At 38.2% G+C, this 19112-nt stretch overlaps 1 protein-coding gene across 1 annotated transcript in view; it reads right to left on the bottom strand.

Moving 5' to 3' along the window:
- LOC121736181 (protein unc-79 homolog) overlaps positions 1–19112 on the bottom strand; it is a 51045-nt gene that overhangs the window by 25676 nt on the left and 6257 nt on the right. The window contains exons 8-16 of the mRNA XM_042127268.1: positions 18832–18988; positions 18329–18401; positions 18113–18195; positions 17493–17624; positions 16811–16936; positions 16546–16667; positions 16047–16236; positions 6307–6406; positions 240–383 (exon numbers count right to left, since the gene is read on the bottom strand). Coding sequence (XP_041983202.1) covers positions 240–383; positions 6307–6406; positions 16047–16236; positions 16546–16667; positions 16811–16936; positions 17493–17624; positions 18113–18195; positions 18329–18401; positions 18832–18988 — 1127 coding nt within the window. The remainder of the gene's footprint in view (positions 1–239; positions 384–6306; positions 6407–16046; positions 16237–16545; positions 16668–16810; positions 16937–17492; positions 17625–18112; positions 18196–18328; positions 18402–18831; positions 18989–19112) is intronic.

Raw genomic sequence — 19112 nt, forward strand, 5'->3', positions numbered from 1 at the left:
CTTGAGTCCACAGGCGTTGTTTGTCTCACTCCGATCTGGGAAAATTCAGGACCGTGCACCAGTACCACCTCGAACTGTTATCCGTACCTGGTACCACCTCAAACTGTTATACGTATTTGGTACCGCCTCGAACTGCAAGCTGCAACTGGTACCAGTGCAGCTCCGGCTCCAGGTCCTTCGCCATCACCACCTCGAACTCCACCAGATGGTACCGGGTACCGCCTCGAGCTGTGCCGTACCTGGTACCAGTGCAGCACGGGCAGCACGGTGGCGGGGCGCGGCGTGTCGGTGGCGCGCAGCTCCGCGAACCGCCACACGCGCCGCTCGCCGTCCGGCTCCGGCTCCAGAACCTTCGCCATCACCACCTTGAACTCCACCAGGTCCTGAGGACAAACCATAGCTTATGAGATCAAAAGTTAACTACAACCCGACTTCGCAAATGTATGTTATAGCCTATAGCTGGGATATTATTACGAATCTATGCCTTATTCATTCAATCGGATAGGCGCCACGGTAGGCAGACCCTTTCGGTCTTAGTACAAAAGATTTAAACACCTGTTGAACACGTGATAAGAGAAAAATTCAGTACAAAATGGTCTCAAAACAATTACTGTTCAATAGATATTTAGTTTTTTGTGGTAAGACCGTTTATTTTTAGAGTCAGGTGCAATATTATGCGAATTGGGGTGGTTTCGCAAGAAAGACTAATTAACAAGAAACTCTCTATAATGCGGCGCTCGTTTTTTAACCCCCGACAAAAAAGAGGGGTGTTATAAGTTTGACGTGTCTGTCTGTCGGTCTGTCTGTCTGTCGGTCTGTCTGTCTGTCTGTCTGTCTGTCTGTCTGTCTGTGGCATCGTAGCATCCAAACGGGTGGACCGATTTTGATCTAGTTTTTTTTTGTTTGAATGGTGATTTAATTGAGAGTGTTCTTAGCTATAGTTTATCATCATCAGCCTGCTCCGTGCTGAAAAATCACGGTTCATCTGGTTCGTGAAGGGCCGATTAGCAACTTGCAGTCGTTTGGTGGGCTTTATTGCATTCTAGTTCGTGACATTTATGAATATTTACACATTAATGGAAAGTTGACCTGGTGCTGCAGCATTACCTGGTAATCAAGAGGATACCCAACTCCTCACAAGCTTAGAGCAATAGTTTCGTGTTTGGGCTCATTTTAATTGCGACAACTAGTAAGACGTAGATAACCAATAAATTTTTGCATGCTGCTGCTGCAGCATCACCTGGATTCTATAAGCTGAGCTCCATATGAACCCAAAGTGGAGGTTTCATGTTTGGACTCATATTGACGGCCGCACCCAAAAGGACATTCCTAGATGGTATTCATTGGGATATAATATGATCCTGTTGATAGGAATTATTCTGCACTATAACCAATACAAGTTTAAAAAGCATGAAATAAAATTAAATTAAGAAATTTAAAAAAACCCCCGCCAAATGACTTTAAAAAGTAATGAAACAATAATATATTTTACTGACTTCAAGTTTAAATAATTCCTAAGTGTAAAGTTATATTGTAGTCCATAATTGTTGTCAAGGTGTGTCGGGGGCCCGCTAATGGTAGATGTTTGATTTCACATAACATTATAGTTTAAGGGTCAGTTCACAGCGAACCGAATCGAGACAATTAGTGACATGGCGATACAAAATGCAAAAGACACTGTTGGCGGTCCCCCGACACACCGTGACAACAATTGATGTGCCTCCGGAAAACATACAGCATTGTTTTGAAGAAAGCAGTGTATACTTATCTGTTTCGGTCTGTTTTATCTTCATAAACGGGTTTCGGTAACTTAACTAGATGACGCTAGGAGCGATCTCTATGATGGAGCATAGACCAGCAAGGGGGGGCGCGCCAGCGCCGCCATTTTCCAAACCATAGCGTTGTGTACTTTCGCCGCGTACGGTCTTGAATCCGTTTTCATCGGGTTTATTCTACATTTTTATATTAAAATAAGACTGTTTTTAGTTTAATTAAACCGGCCGATGAGTCGAGATTGAAATCGTTAATCGATCTCCAACATTTTAATTCGCCCACTTGGCGCCATGTCCGTTATAATAAAGTTTTAAATAATTTAATTGCTCAACCAGGTTTTTGCAATTTAAAAATTAACGACGAGCTTTGTAGCCTTAATAAAGGGAAATATTTTTTGGCACCCACTGAACAAGTTATGGTGGCTTTAACAAACGCGTTGTTACATCAACGTCAACTAATGAAAATGGGTCTCCAAGATTTAGTAGATTGGGCTCATAAAAATCCTACAGAGGTCAACTCGGATACATTGTTTAATAAAATAACTGAATCTTTTGGAAAATCTTCACCTTCTTACAAATCATCTGAGGAAACCTTACAAATTGTGTGCGGTAAACGTGCGGAATGCATTGAAATTAGACGTCAAAGATTAATTTCTGAAATAAATGATAAAAATGTACAAGCTGCTTTATCAAATATACCGCCAAGTGAAGAATTTTTGTTTGAAAAAACAAGGTTTGAGTCTTTTATTAAATCTCAAGGAGGTGCTCATAATTGGCTGGGTCAACAATTTAAAAAAGATAGATCATTTTTAAAACGAAAAATAACTGAACCAATTGCTTTTACATCTAGATCTGTCTCGTTACCTAAACAAGCAAATTTCGGAGGTTATAAAACAATAAATAATTCAAAATCAAATTATAAAAAGTCTAATAATAACACCCACAAACAAAACAATTCATTTCGAAACAACAATATTAAAAAGAAGTGACTATCAAACACATTTCATGGGGGGACAATTGATAAAATTCAAACATCAATGGCAAACTATGGGAGCCACAAACATTGTAATATTAGCAATTTCGGGTTCTCGAATACCATTCTTCAAAAAAACCCCGTTGATCTTACCCACGAAACGAATACTGAAACGGTATACAACCGAACCGTCCCCTGCAGTATCGAAAATAATGCAGGAACTGTTGGATCAAAAGGTATTAGAACCAGTAGTTGCCAAAACGCCCAGTTTCATATCGAAAGTTTTTTTGCGGAAAAAGAGCGATGGTTCAATGAGACCAATTTTCGACCTACGGCAACTCAATGCATATGTGAAAGCGAAACGGTTTCGTCTAGTGTCTCATGCAAATGTTCCGGAATTTCCCCAGCCAAAAGACTGGATGATAAAATTAGATATTTCAAACGCCTATTTCCATTTGCCCATTGCAAAATCGCACCGACCTTTTTTAAGAATCAGTTACCTGGGAAAGTTGTACCAAATGACATGCCTACCATTTGGTCTAGCTTCTGCTCCTTACCTTTTCTCTTCTGTAAAGTGTTGGGTCGCGGAGACCCTACGCGCGAAAGGATATCGAGTACTAGTCTACCTAGACGATTTCCTTGTAGTGCACCAGGATCGGAACGCTCTGTGTCTGCAGGCTTCGGAAGCCGTAAGACACTTGGAATTGTTGGGCTGGCAAATCAACTATCGGAAATCGGTTCTTACCCCAACTAGTAGTAGGACCTAGAATATTTAGGAATACGTTGGAGGACAGTAGCGAAAACCATGTCACTCCCAGAACAGAAGATCACCAGCCTAGATAGCAGTCTGAAACAAAGAATTGTACTGAAAGAGGGCATAAATCTTCGACAGCTGCAAAGCCTGCTAGGACAGTTCAACTTTGCCAACTTTGTTGTCCCAAGGGGAAGACTCCATTGCCGGCACCTCCAAATATTCCTGAAGCGTTTTTCCAAGGTTTTGCCCCGTGTAAAGATCCGTTTCCCAAACCACGTGAAACGGGAATTAATGTGGTGGCTCAACGGCATTCACCGCTCGGCACCGATACACAAAAAACCCACGACGAACTATCTGGCGACGGACGCTTCAGATGTGGGATGGGGTGTCTATTTAGACGGAACTTTACTCTCCGGGAAATGGACAGTACAGCAAAAAAGATGGCACAGCAACAAAAAAGAACTGTTCGCAGTAGTAGCTGCAATAAAAGCAAAATCAAAAGAACTAAGGAATTCGCACATACTAATTCAGTCAGACAATCGAACCCTGATTGCCTACATTCGAAAAGAAGGAGGAACAAAATCAGTGGAACTGTTAGCCTTAACCTTTCAACTCCTACAGTTGACCGACAGTCTGAACATATGTCTGTCTGCACATTACCTTCCGGGGAGGTACAACATAATAGCGGACAGACTATCCCGCGGAAAAATCCCAGCGGAATGGCATCTGCTCCCCTCGGGCACTGCGGAAGTGTTCCGGAAGTGGGGATATCCAGAGGTGGACCTATTCGCCTCGAGACGAACAGCAGTAGTACGGAACTACGTCACGATATATTGCAGAGATCAATCAGCAGACTTTATAGATGCCTTCAGCAAACCTTGGGATTACAGACTAGCTTGGGTATTTCCTCCTCCAAGCATAATTCCGAAAATTCTGGCACATATGAACACAGCTCGGGGAACTTACCTCATAGTAGCTCCAGAGTGGCCTCAAGCGTTCTGGTTACAGGATCTGAAATCTCGAGCTCTGGATGTCCCAATGAAGCTTCAGAATCTGCCGAAAATTCTGATAGACGTGACAACGGGACAACCCCCACCACAAGTGCACTCGTTAACGTTGAAAGTGTGGAAAATTGGGGGTGGGGCTCGCAAATAAGAGAATGGTCCTCGGAAGAAAAGAATCTTCTACAAAAGAGCTGGCGTACCTCCACGTTATCAACATATTTGCCGGCAATTAAAAAATGGCTTGAATGGTGTTCAATTTCTGAAGTCAATGCTAAAGAGCCTCAATCATTCGAAGTCGCAAAATTTCTTATGCATCTTCATTTTAACGAAAACTTGTCGTACAACACAATTTTAGTACACAAGTCTGCTGTACTTACTTTTTGTGGACCTCACGCCGAACACCACACATTTTCAAATTTTATTATAAAACACACTCTTAAAGCCATAGCCTCTGCGAAGCCTAAAAAAGTTACCATTTCCATATCCTGGGATCCAAGGGATGTACTGGAGTGGATCACAGCAAACCCTCCAAAAGAGTCTCTCTTTGATATAGCTAGAAGAACTGCAATAGTCCTATTATTGGCCTCGGGAAGGAGAGTCCATGATCTCACTCTGCTCCAGGTAACAAGTGATCACTTCTTCGACAGAGGTGATTTTCTTAATACCGGCATTTGGATCTAAGACAGACACTCATTCTCGTCGCCAATCTGCCTGGATGCTTTCAAAACACGACAATAGAAATATTTGCCCTGTAACTCTTGTAAGATCTTACCTGGAAAAAGTTAGGCCCCGAAGGTCTGAGGTGAGAGATTTAAATAGTTTGTTTATTACAGTAAATGGGATAATTAAACCAGCTTCCAGGACTGTAATAGGAAATTGGGTGCGTTCTGTATTGAGGGACAGTGGTATTGACGCACCTCCAGGAAGCTGTAGGTCAGCGGTAGCATCCTGGAGGTGGCTTGATAATCAACCAATAGACGAAATATTATCTAGGGGAAATTGGAAATCATCCAACACGTTTTTCAATCATTATTGTAAACAGATAGAAATCCCTAAAGACAATCGACTTGATTCATTTTTTAGTACTTTTGCGCCGGTTTAGTCAATGTATGAATTATGATTTATACTTACTTTTTATGATTTTCTCTGTTATAATTATTATGGTTAATTATATAGATATTAAAATATGTATGTTTTATTTATCTGCATAAAGTTTAACTTCAAATTACTATATATTATTATATACTATATATATATATATATATATATATATATATATATATATATATATATATATATATATATATATATATATATATATATATATATATATCCTGTATATCCTGGTGAAGACGACTATGGTTTGGAAAATGGCGGCGCTGGCGCGCCCCCCCTTGCTGGTCCATCATAGAGATCTCTCCTAGCGCCATCTAGTTAAGTTACCGAAACCCGTTTATGAAGATAAAACAGACCGAAACAGATAAGTATACACTGCTTTCTTCAAAACAATGCTGTATGTTTTCCTCTTCGGCACATAATATCGGTTTTATTGTTATGTAAAACCGTAATATTATGGACTAAAATATAACTTTACACTAAGGAATTATTTAAACTTGAAGTCAGTAAAATATATTATTTCATTACTTTTTAAAGTCATTTGGCGGGGGTTTTTTTAAATTTCTTAATTTAATCATTTACCAACATTGTACCAAATTGTGTTCTGAAGCTATGGTGCGAAGGCAGCAATGAAATACGTCGCCTAAGTAGATCTATTTAATATAGTAAATTTAATCATGTGTTTACCTTTTCTGCAACGTCTTCGCAGATGGACTCCATCCAGCTAGGCATGATGTAGTCCCAAATCGATTGTGTGATGATTCCGTACGGGATCAAACAGTACAACCTACAACACATTTTTATTTTATTGCGAAAAGTGGAAGAAATGTAAAAATCATGCTTTATAATTTATACATATATTTTGTATTTTCTCTTGTTTTATAAAGTTTTTTTGCACTTAATGAAAAATAAACGAATGCTGATTGTAGTGTTGCGCAGTGTATCTACATAGTAGATACTTAACATTGTCTCATAAACACCAGTAGTAGGGATGCAGTCTATAAAATCATCTGTCAAGTGTCAATATCGCTCAGTTGTATTGCGACAGTAACGGTGAATAGACGTGCGCTCCGCAGTGGTACTGGGTGTGTTAGTGAGCCAGTGTCCCTAGGATTCTACATTGGCGACGAGGAAAATAAAGGTGTAAAATGGAAAATAAAGGTATGGAAAATAATTTATTTAAACAAAAAGGGAAGAAAAATCTAAATAAAAATGTGTTTATGTCCGTATCAGAAATTGGAATTTTACTATTATATTACTTATTTGAATATTGTTTTAAAACACGATAATAATTTAACAAGATGAATTTGTTGGACACTGCTAAAAATTTAGTTCATACAAGATAAACTGCATAAAATATTTTCAAAGTTGACACAAAACCAATACACTTACGTTTTGATTATTTTCTTACCTTTTGAATATTAAAAATATATAACGCGTGCAATGAGTAACTGAACAACCGTTAAAAATATCATATATAAGTTGTTCCCCAGTACTAATAATTACAATTTAATTTGTGATTTTATTGTTTCGGGATGTTTGTAATTTAATATCTGATATATGGAATTGCTACAAATAATATTGTGTAAATATGTTAAAACGCAGGTAAGTGGAATTTTATTTGCACTTATTTAAATTTAATGTGAGAGGTTTATTTAACTTTGGTGATACGAGTATACATGATAGATTCTTTGTTTTGTCTTGAATTTACATGAAAATTATCTGTTATCGTAAAAAGTCTGTGAATAATATTAGATTCATATTTTTTATTAATATTCACTTTCCTGCTAAAACAGAGTTTTAGCAGGAAAGTGAATTTAACACAATGTAATCATGATACAGTCATTGATACAATGATGAATGTAACTTTTTACTTTGAGACATTTACACTGCCGTGTATATACTTAATACATTTGTGTATCTTTGGTCAAAATAACCCAAAATATTTTGTACAAAACAGGTACAATAATAATAGTTAAAATGACTACAACGTTATCTCAATAAATTGTGTTGTGTGTTTAAATGTAATAGCGCAATAGAAAAGTCCCTATTTTATGGTTATTCATATAAAAACGTTGAAAAACTAAACTTAATAGCAATGAACCTTAATAAAAGTATTCAAAAGAAAATTAAAGGACCTATAAGCAAATGTTTTTATGAGGTAAGGATAATTATAACGTAGATATTTGTTTCTGATAGTTCTTTGTTGATATGTTGTTGTATGACTGCGGTTTTCTATTGTATTGTTAAGTGATCCTGTATTATAATATTAAGACCAAATTGTACATTGTCTGGCAAATAATAATAGTGTTGTAATTATTACATAATATTCAATATAGTGTTGGTGGGTTCTGAAATTGTTGAATTAGGAATGTTTGATAAAAATTGTAGGAGTGGTGCACTTCCGTCTCAATAGTATGTGGAGTAAATACAACCTGCTGTGATTATTAGTGTTGTGATAATAAAAAACAATAATATTATAAAATTATTAAGGTTCGAAGTTATAAACTTATAACTAGTATGGAAGCTATTTCAAACGAGAATTTTATACAAACTCACCTACAATGTAAAAATAATGTGAATTCGAGCAATAATATACTAAAAATTAAATAGGGTTGATGTTGTGAAGCTAACCCGTAAGGTCGATCTTGTAATGAAGTTAAACAAGTAACAAAGTCGTGTGGAGGAAATAATAAATATAAGCGAGGGTAGTTGCTGTTATATTAGATTGGGTCAGTTGCCTCAATATGGATGAGTGCAGTGGACATCTTCATGTGCTCAATTTTGACATGCTCGTACATTGCAGTGGTTTCCGGTGGCCCGAAGGTTTGGGGTAATATTATAATTTTAATTATAGCGGCTCCTCGCTGTGTTAAGATTGACTTGATTTTCCGAATACATCATGTTTACTATATGATGCTAATGCTTGCTTACAAAGCAAGCTAGGTAAACATGGTGCAATGTGCATTGCACTTTATACTTACTTTTATTTTGTTTTTGCATATTGCCTTCTATTCATACAATAAATCCTTTGGGAATAGAAATCTTTTCATGCGTTTAACATGTAAATTATTGACCACACTGTTTGTGACAAGTTTCATAGTATATTGCAGTGCAGGAACAAAATGTCACCTGATAAAGACATTCGGGACCCAAGACCTCGTTTAACTTTAACAGCAGTGTATAATAATATATAGACTGAAGACTTTAAAGGAAAATGTTAGAAATTGAGTAACGTGTTGTTTAAATCAACAAACTGTTACGCAGTTTGGCAATTTGTATTGTCTATGATAAAATGTAAAATTATTTTGAATAAATTTCATGTGTTGGTGACAAAACATGAGTTTGAGATTACATTACTAGCTAAAAGCCGAGTTTTGTGAGGGCTCGCGTCGTCACACCTTGACTGATTGATGATAGTAGATCTGCATATAAATGAAAATTATTATGTTGAAGAACGAATCAATAGGCGTGATAGTTTGTCCGTAAAGTGTACCACGAAATACTCAAGTTGTGTTCAAGGTTTGATTCGCTCGCCCCAATAATGTTATTAAGTGATTAATCAAATAAAGTATGTACGTGAATTGCCTCTCTGGTTTTGAACGCAGAGTTGACCTGTCAAGATTTTTGAAAATGGAAGAGGGAAGAAATGTAATTAATAAAACAATAGCGGTTCAATTTCCTGATATGTTTTATTTGATCTGGATCACGAATCTAATTTATCTAGTAACTAGATTAAACTAAATAAATTATTCTTTCATGCTAAGGTGATGGAATACAGCACACACATCAGAAATTAGGAATTTGAAAGATAATAGATAAAATCGGTTGATATATTGAAAGTTTGTCGTTGTGTCACATTTATATAACAATTATGAAAAGTTATTTGGCTAAACTAAATTAAAAAAAAATTGGAAACGACAGTTAAGTAAATAAGGCCTGTTAACTGTTTCCTATTCAAATAAAAATATTGATGTCGAGAAGTGTCTGTGTACTGTGTATGTCACTACAATTGATCATATCTTCATTACATGTAAAAAATATTTTGAGATGTAGAATTACACGTTCTTGTAAGCAGAATTAGAGATTCGGAGTTGTTTTGTAAATTAGAAGTGAACTTCTTATGATCAAGGCGAGTGAAGTGGTCTGCTAGCAAGAGATGCTTTCAAACTCATCCTTGGGTAGTGGTACAGGACAGGTGAAGCATAGAATAGTTTACTTCGAGCTTAAACATGTCTGGGTTTTAAAAGTACCTATACTTTAATGTAATTATTGTGTTGATATTATGTTTGTTTGCCAGGTCTATGAGCTGTCAGTGCGGAGTAAAGATATACCTTCTTACAATGATTTAATTTCGTTTGTACGGGATCAAGTTAAGATCTTGGGGAGGTCTCCCACTAACCATAATGTTAGTTTGCCTAGCTCGCGTTCAGTTAGTAGTACAAATAAATCTAGTAAAAATTCAGTATTGTCCACCCGCTCTAACACAAATAAAGATTTTATAACAAAAAATTATAACACAGTTACTTCTATTGCCTCGGTTTGTGGATATTGTAATGGAGCAAATCGCAAACATTTATATGAATGTGCCCAGTTTAAATCTTTGAGTACACCGCAAATTAAATTTGGAGTTGTGAAGTCAAAACATGGTTGTGTGAATTGTTTGAGTATGTCACATACTCTCTCAGGCTGTAGCTCTTCATCTGTCTGCGGTATATGTGGGAAAAAACATCATACAATGTTACATTTTGAAAATAAAATTAGTAAAACACATGCTCATACAGTTCAGATACAGTCAAATGATAGTAGCAGTTTAAATAATAATTTAGTTGACACGTCCTGCTCTGTAAGTAATATGAATGATTCTTCGGTTAAACCTCTTTCTGAAAATGCAAGTTTCTCGATGAATGTTAATTCGAAGCTGAGCTCTAGTATATTGCTCGCTACAGCTCAAGTATATGCAAATTGCAATAATAATAATAAAAATAAAGTTATTATTAGATGTTTATTGGACAATGGTTCACAAAATAATTTGATAACATTAGAATGTTGTAAATTACTCAACTTAGTTATCATTCCATTGAATAATTCTTGTGTGAAAGGAATTGGTTTAACTTCTCGACCGATCCTTGGATATGTGGGTGTCGAGATACAATCACGAGTGTATCCAAATAATAGATATGTTATACAAGCTTTGGTGGTGGATTGTATCACCGACCAATTGCCTTCTCATTTTATAGAGAAGTGTGATATGTCTTATTTAAATAACATACCTTTAGCTGATCTGTCATGGAACATCCCTGGCAACGTTAATCTTTTGTTGGGAGCTCAGCTATTTCCATATGTTTATTTAGGAAATAGGATTGATTCTGGCTCTCAAGCACCTCCTGCAGTTATGACTGCTTTCGGCTATGTACTTATGGGTGATTTCCCTAGTACTGTTAATACTGGAGCAATTCCATCTCATAGGTCTTTTACAGCTTTAGGTCTCAATGACTTGGTACAAAAGTTCTGGGAATTGGAAGAAATCTCTCCTAGACAATTTCTCAGTCCGGAGGACACGGAGTGTGAGAATCTTTATACATCCTCGGTTACTCGAGATTTGGAGACTGGTAGATTCGGTTGCTTTGCCCTTCTGTAGGTGTCCGGAGGACTCCTACAGAATTCCCGCTCTATGGCTCATCGTAGACTGCTTGCCCTAGAGAGGAAATTCAAGCAAGTACCTACTCTACGGGAGAATTATAGGAAGGTGATTGAAGAATACATAGACAACGGTTTTCTTTCTGAAGTTTTAGATTCTGACATTGTTGATGGTGGATATTATATTCCACATCATGCTGTTGTTCGCCCGGACAAACCTTTGCCTCGCATTGTACTGGATGCAAGTGCTAAGACACATAGCGGATTGTCATTAAATGATATTTTACATATTGGACCTTACCTGCAGGCAGACTTGTTTTTATTATTATTACATTTCCGACTTTTTCCCATAGCTATTACAGCTGATATCAAGCAAATGTACTTACGGATTGGACTTCCTGAACATCATCGTAAATATTTGCGGATTTTATTTCGTTTCGATGAAAAATAAACTATTCGCACTTTTCAGTTTAATTGTGTTCCATTTGGATTGAAATCGAGTCCTTTTCTGGCTATGCGCACTGTGCGTCAACTGGCCTCGGATATGAAGCCTTATTATTCAGACGCTGCTGAGGTTGCTCAGTCTAGGCTATATATGGACGACTTAGTTCATTCAGTTCCAGATGTAGGTTCTGCAACTGCTTTGGCGCAAGAATTAATATTGTTGTTTAAAGCAGGAAACTTCGATTTAGTTAAGTGGAAAAGTAATTCATTAACTTTATTGGATAGTCTTCCGGACTCTCATCGTAGCTCGGTGGAGTTTTCTGATGGTGGACAGACTGTTTCTAAAGTTTTAGGACTTGCATGGGAACCAGTAAAGGATGTTTTCAATAGAAAACATCCTTTACAGAAGTAGTAAAATATTACTACTTCTCCGGTTGGTGACCGATGCACCAAACGTAATATATTATCTGTCGTTGCCCGCTTATTTGATGTTTTGGGGCTAGTTGCTCCGGTGATTCTTTATGCCAAACTCCTGATTAAGGAGTTATGGCTGAGTAATGTTGGGTGGGATGATACCCCTCCTGAAGATATCATAAGACGGTTGTGGTTCTAACACAGGAATTGCCTCTGCTTTCATGTGCTAAGATTTCAAGACATGTAGGTGTCTCCAAGGATTGTATTGTCAGAATTGTGGTTTTTTGTGATGCCAGTATGCATGGCTATGGTTGTGACTTGTGTGGTATATTTACACATCACAGAGGGAGACGATATTTCAGTTAGACTCTTATGTGCTAAATCCAAGGTCTCACCTACTAAGGTAACGACTCTTGCCAGACTGGAATTATGTGCTGCGCTGTTGATGTCCAAGCTGGTGAAGACTGTTCGTGACACATACCTCGATCGGGTTCACATCTCTGATATTTATGCATTTTCCGATTCAACGATTGCGTTATCCTGGAGTCATTCTTCTCCGCATCGCTGGTCAGTGTTTGTGAGTAATCGAGTGTCACAATGTCAAGAGAATTTAGCATCACAATATTTCTTTCATATAGCCGGAACAGATAACCCTAGTGACTGTCTGTCTCGCGGTTTGTTACCTTCTCAGATTATTTCCCATCCTATTTGGTGGAGTGGTCCGTCTTAGATGTGCAACCCTACTTCAGAGTGGCCTATCAAGGTCTTCGCTCCTTGAAATTGTGAAAACTTGCCGGAACATAAGATAAATGTTCTCGCTGCTACTATTTCGCAAGGGAAGCCGCATGTCTTACATGAACTAGCACAACGTTTATCCTCATGGGATAAACAATTGTCTGCTGTAGTTTATGTTTTAAGAGAATTTCAGCTATGGATAAAATCCGCAATCTTATGACTGCGGAAACAGCTGTAATTCGTGCAGTACAGATGACTTATTTTTAAAATAAAATAAAATAAAATAAAATATCTTTTTATTCAAAATGGGTATCATGATACACTTTTTGAAAGTCGAACGAAGAAACTACGTTGCCTACCACCGGTTCGGGAACTACCCCGCCGAGAAGAACCGGCGTAAGAAACTCGCACGGGGCCATCTTTTACTAAAAAAAATGGAAAATTACAATGTTATGGCTTACAGCTATGTAACAAAAATAAAAGAAAAGTAACCTGCATGGAGCCACCCTATTCCCAAGGTGTGCTGTCCTCGAAGAAATCATTGACTTTATAATACGCTTTAGCACACAAACGTTCTTTAACTGCTTTTTTAAATTTGTCTAAAGGTAGATTTTAAACATTTTCTGGGATTTTATTGTATAGGCGTATACATTGGCCTTTAAAGGATTTGCTTATTTTGGCTAGTCTGAACATTGGTATTGCTAACTTGTTCTTATTTCTAGTATTTACATTATGATTTTCACTTTTCTTTTTGAAAATATTTATGTTCTTTCTAACATATAAGAGATTTTCCAAAATGTATTGAGATGTGACGGTAAGAATTCTTATTTCTTTAAATTTTTCTCTTAGAGATTCCAAAGACGACATCTTATAAATAGAACGAATAGCTCGCTTCTGCAGCACAAATATTGTATTAATGTCCGCCGCGTTTCCCCACAAGAGGATGCCGTAAGACATTATGCTATGAAAGTAGCTAAAGTAAACTAATCGCGCGGTCTCTACATCAGTGATTTCACGAATTTTTTTAACGGCATATGCTGCAGAACTAAGCTTATCTGCCAGTTTCGCAATATGTGGACCCCATTGTAACTTACAATCCATCGTTATGCCTAGGAATACGGTGGTGTCTACTAAATTCATTTTCTCATCATTTAATAGTACATTGGTTTGTACTTGCCTAACATTTGGCAAGATAAATTTTAAACATATTGTTTTATTAGAGTTCAAAAGTAAATTATTAGCATTAAACCAATGTACTATTTTTGAGAGAGCACTATTTACCTCGTCATAATTAAACTGTCGCCTCTTCACATTAAAAATTAGTGAAGTATCATTTTGCTGAAGATATTGCGCTTCTGAAAGATAATAAGTTGCCTGCAAAAAAACTACTGCATCTTTCGGCTTTCCTTGATGAAGAAGGGATTGTTCGAGTAGGAGTCCTTATTCAGATAGAGTGCGTCCTGAATTCACGACCTTTGAATGTTGTGTCCTCGGACCCTCATCCAGAAGTGATCACTCCAGCACATTTTCTGATGTCTACTCCATTGCAATATTTGCCCGCGTCGGAATATTTTTTTGATTCTAATCTTGTTCAACGTAAAAGGTTATTAGATCAGATGATTCAATCCTTCTGAAAAAAATGGCGTATGGAATATCTGCATACATTGCAAGTGAGACAGAAATGGGCTACTCCTAAGAATCCTGTTAAGGTCGGGACTGTTGTTCTTGTAGGGCAGGATGATTGTGCCCCTTTGAATTGGCCCCTTGGTATTATAGTTGAAATATTCCTCGCAAAAGATAATATAGCTCGCGTGGCCATGGTAAAAACAAGTTACGGTACCTTCAAACGTCCTGTGGTGAAGTTGTATCCGATACCTACCCAATAACATTAATAGTTTAATCTCTTCAACAATGCTCTCTTGTATTTTTTGACTGTTGTAAATTTAAGTATACAATATTTTGTTTAATATTAGTAATTAAATTAATAAGATTACTTATTTAACCAATAATTTAGAATTCTTTTGAAAGTTTTTCAAACTTCCAAAGGGGGGAGCATGGTTGTGCACTTAATTTTGTTATAATTTAATATTTAATTTCCTTAATAATTAAATAATAAGTTCTCAAATTACACTCTGGATTTGTGTTGTGTTTGATTTCCACTGTTGGGATATAGCTCAGTTTGGGAGTTTCTGTTCATCAACCGTTGGATGAACCTTTAACATAATATGGCAATTCACCACTGTCGGAAGAAGACGAAGAATACATATCTTTGACACTTGACAGATAACAAGTGTTTGCTGGCGGCTTTTTGCCGCGGACCGGGCTTTGATGGCATTCGAGAAAATTTTGTTCTGATAATTTTTCCTAGAAAAGGCTTAATCCAGCTGGAATTTCAAGTTTCTTTCCCTTTTGGTTTTTCAATATAATCGCTGTGAACTTTTTGTGTGGTCGGCCGACCAAAGTGCATCAAAATTCAAGAGTACTTCAGCTACGCTCCGGAGCGGACCACGCGCTACAGAAGACAATCATCTTGCTCCTACAAGATCCAACGGGCTTGCTGCTACTGCAATTGCCTGAGGAGCAACCCTGCTGACTATGGAACAGGTTAGTCGGGCATGATACGGATTCCGGAGTGTTTTTTTTTTGAGAACTTTGTATTATCTCGCAGGCAATTTAGCTATTTACACGCTATTGCCTTTCCAGGAGGAAAGGGTAAGAAGAGGAGAGGAAAATAAAACTTGTAAGTATTGAAAAGTCAATTGGAAGAGTCGTCACTGAAATAAAGAAACAAGTCGGCAAGTAAGAAGGCGTAGAAAGTAGGAGTTATAACAGTAGGTATACATCTAGGTTTAATCAAAATTAGAAAAGGGAAGGGATGTAGTGTATGCGCAGTGTATCTACATAGTAGATACTTAACATTGTGTCATAAACACCAGTAGTAGGGATGCAGTCTATAAAATCATCTGTCAAGTGTCAATATCGCTCAGTTGTATTGCGACAGTAACGGTGAATAGACGTGCGCTCCGCAGTGGTACTGGGTGTGTTAGTGAGCCAGTGTCCCTAGGATTCTACACTGATAATAATAATAATAGCTCGACCATCTTCGTTTTACTCCAAAGATCGTACACAAAAAGACCATAAATTATGGAGCACTACTAACGTGATATGTAACGAGATTGGTAATAATTTGTTACCGATTGAGTCCATCCTTCAGGTGCTGTCCCTTCGACGCGAGGTTGTCCCAGTGTCCCGCCTGGCGCGTGTGGTGCGGCGGGTGCGGCAGCAGGCACGCCACGAGCACGCCCCGCGCCGTCTCCGCCACGCGCCGCACCCACCCGCACACGTGCTCGCACTTCAACTTCTCTACCGTGTTCGCTGTCTCACCTGTATCATCAAATATTGTTTAAAGTGCTTTCGAATGTTGCAATTTGATATATTTACGTCAAATTACAGAAAAAATAAGACTATTGTCATTAATACAAATTATGAATGAAATTGGGTGAAATAGAGTTCCTTGAAGTACGCCAGATTTTTGCACCCATTCTCTTATAATAGGTATAGTTTCTTTTCTCTTATTCGGAGTTTTACTTATTTTAACAATGTAGATGTAGACAAACATAATAATAAATATTGCCTCGATAAAAACAATACTAAAATTATGATCGAATAAATACGTTGAATTATTCAACTCACCAGTATACGAGAATGATGTAACATGGAACCAATGGAAGAGCACGGACAACAGGCGTCCCAGCACTTCATCCGGAGTCTCGGGCGTCGGTGTGCAAAGCCCTACCATCAGCCACACGCCGTATCTAGAAAAACATACATCGGATCCTTGAGGAAACCAAAAGTAGAGGCAAATAGTCAGTCATCAAACTAAATTTATTTCTACAAGAAAATTAAATATTTAATTAAAAGGAAAAACGACAAAAAATAATTAAGACAAATTACTTACCGTCCTAAAAGTTGTCTATCTTCGACTGAGATGGGATCAGGCAGGTTGACGCTGAGGGGATACTTGACTTGCTCCCACGAGCTGTCCGGATCCTCCATGTTGATCGGCTTCGCTTCTTTCAGGAGGCTGAGGAGTAACGGGTTCAGTAAATGGTAGATCATAAGATTTAAAGTAAAATATTGTATTTACTATTTAGCTAACCATGATAATGGTTAACCTACCTAAGGCTTACATGAGCAGTGAAATCTGTAGATTAAAGGTAAAAGTTTGAAGCCGACTTCATGAAGTTGCAGCAGATGATGTGTCACGACGACACTGCTGGCTTGTATGTATTTCTATGAAATATCCTGCGCAGCTAGCAACACGAAGCTAGCGACACTTTCATAGAAATACGTAGAAACAGTAGAGTCGCGACGTCGTCTGCGGTTGCTTCATGTCGTCCGTTGCCAACCGGCACCTTAACTCGTAATTTTTTTTTGGTTAAGCTCTTTGAATCGCTAGGACTTAAAAGTGCATAATGTTCTTACGTCAGGCATGGCTAAACTTGATGAAATGTCTGTGCTAGGTTGGTCTACATGGCGTTTGCTGCTGCTGCTATGCGTTATTATGTTATTATGGCTGTTGTATCTCTTGTCATGGCACTGCAGGTAATACCTGCGGGCTGCTGGAGTATCTCACACACCTGATGATGGCCTCGACGAGGTTGGTCTGCATGTCGGTGTCCATGTGCCAGGCGGGCTGCAGCCGGCAGTGCACCACGTGGTCGCCGCCGCGCCGGCTGTTGTGTCTGTTGCCGTGGCACTGCAGGCAGTACCTAGGGCATGGGAGAACCGCCATAATGATGAATGACTAACCAAAATGCAGTTCTAAAAGGATCCAAATGTGGCCAAAATCAGAACTAATTTTGCCATCTTGTAAAGTGATAGTTGAGAGAGGTAGATTTCAGTGTCACAAGTGAGGTGTTTTTAAACCCAACTACTGTCATTTCATCCAAGTATCATTTAACAAATGGGAGAATGAAAAGTATTGCTGGTGTAATGGCGTAAAAAATGCAATCGTTTAACTTGAGACTGACAGCTTGACAAGGCTTTAAATGAACGTGGGTGACATTGACGGGAGCGCTGCTGGTAAAGGAGGACTGTCAAACACATGTCAAAAATGACGTTTTTGTATGATAGAAGCGTTTAGTTCCTTTTCTCGCCACGTTCACGCCATATAAAGCCTTGTCGAACCGGAGGTTACTGAGTATAAATAAGAATTTGATTGAAAAGTACAAATAAGAATTGCTCGTCTGACACTAACCTTATTGGATGATTGCCGTTGTAGCTGGCGCACTCGTTTGAGAAGCAAATCGAGTATGCCGCTTTGTCAGTAGATCTGCAATTCTATAAATTATAAATATAAATATTGGACAGGATTCTATAGAGTATAGACTATAGAGGATGGCTAGGGTATAGAAGCTGCTATTATTACTTCGCCAATTATTATTTATAATTAAAAATTATTCTAATTTCCTACCTTATTCTCACAGACCATGGATACTTGTTGCTGTGGGTGGAGTATGTCGAAGAATCGCTGGTCCGGGTGTTCTCTGAAAGTGAACAAACGATAAATAGCAATATATTTAATAGTTCTGGTTTTCACTCTTCTGATTTAACAACATAATAATTATGGCTTTTACCAAATAGTAAAATGGTCAGTCGACTGATGGCGCTAACACAATATTATGTTACAATAACATCTTGTTATTAAGGCCGTGTTCAAACCAAACTGATTGTCAGCCGCCGAATGTGAGCAGGCTCACTGTGAGCCCCAGTGTGAACGTGACATATACGGTATCGAATGTCCGCGCCTACGCCTAGCGTAATAACGTATTGTCGGTTAGGTGTGAACGAAAGTGAATATGTATGGAAATACAATAAACTGCGTAACGTTCGCTCACATTCCGCGGCTGACAGTCAGTTTGGTTTGAACGCGGCCTAAATGTGAACGGATCAACTTATTTCAAGTAGCACACACACCTGTGTATCTCGTTAGCGCACTCTATACACAGGTACAGCGGCGGTGGCGTGTCTGATGCGAAGGTGACGCTGATGCAGTGGTCGTAGCACACCTTGGCCGCCTCCGCGCCGCCGCCGCCACACGCGTCGCGTTGGCACGTGAACGATGCTTGAGAGTCTGCAAAAATGTATGAGACGTGTCTATAATATTCATAGTGGCACTAAAGCCGCAAGATTAGGCATTCATGAGCTGTAGTGATATCACAAGTCGGGTCAATGCAAGGACTTATATATATCAATAA

The sequence above is a fragment of the Aricia agestis genome, chromosome 18, assembly GCF_905147365.1.
Source record: "Aricia agestis chromosome 18, ilAriAges1.1, whole genome shotgun sequence".
NCBI lineage: Eukaryota > Metazoa > Arthropoda > Insecta > Lepidoptera > Lycaenidae > Aricia > Aricia agestis.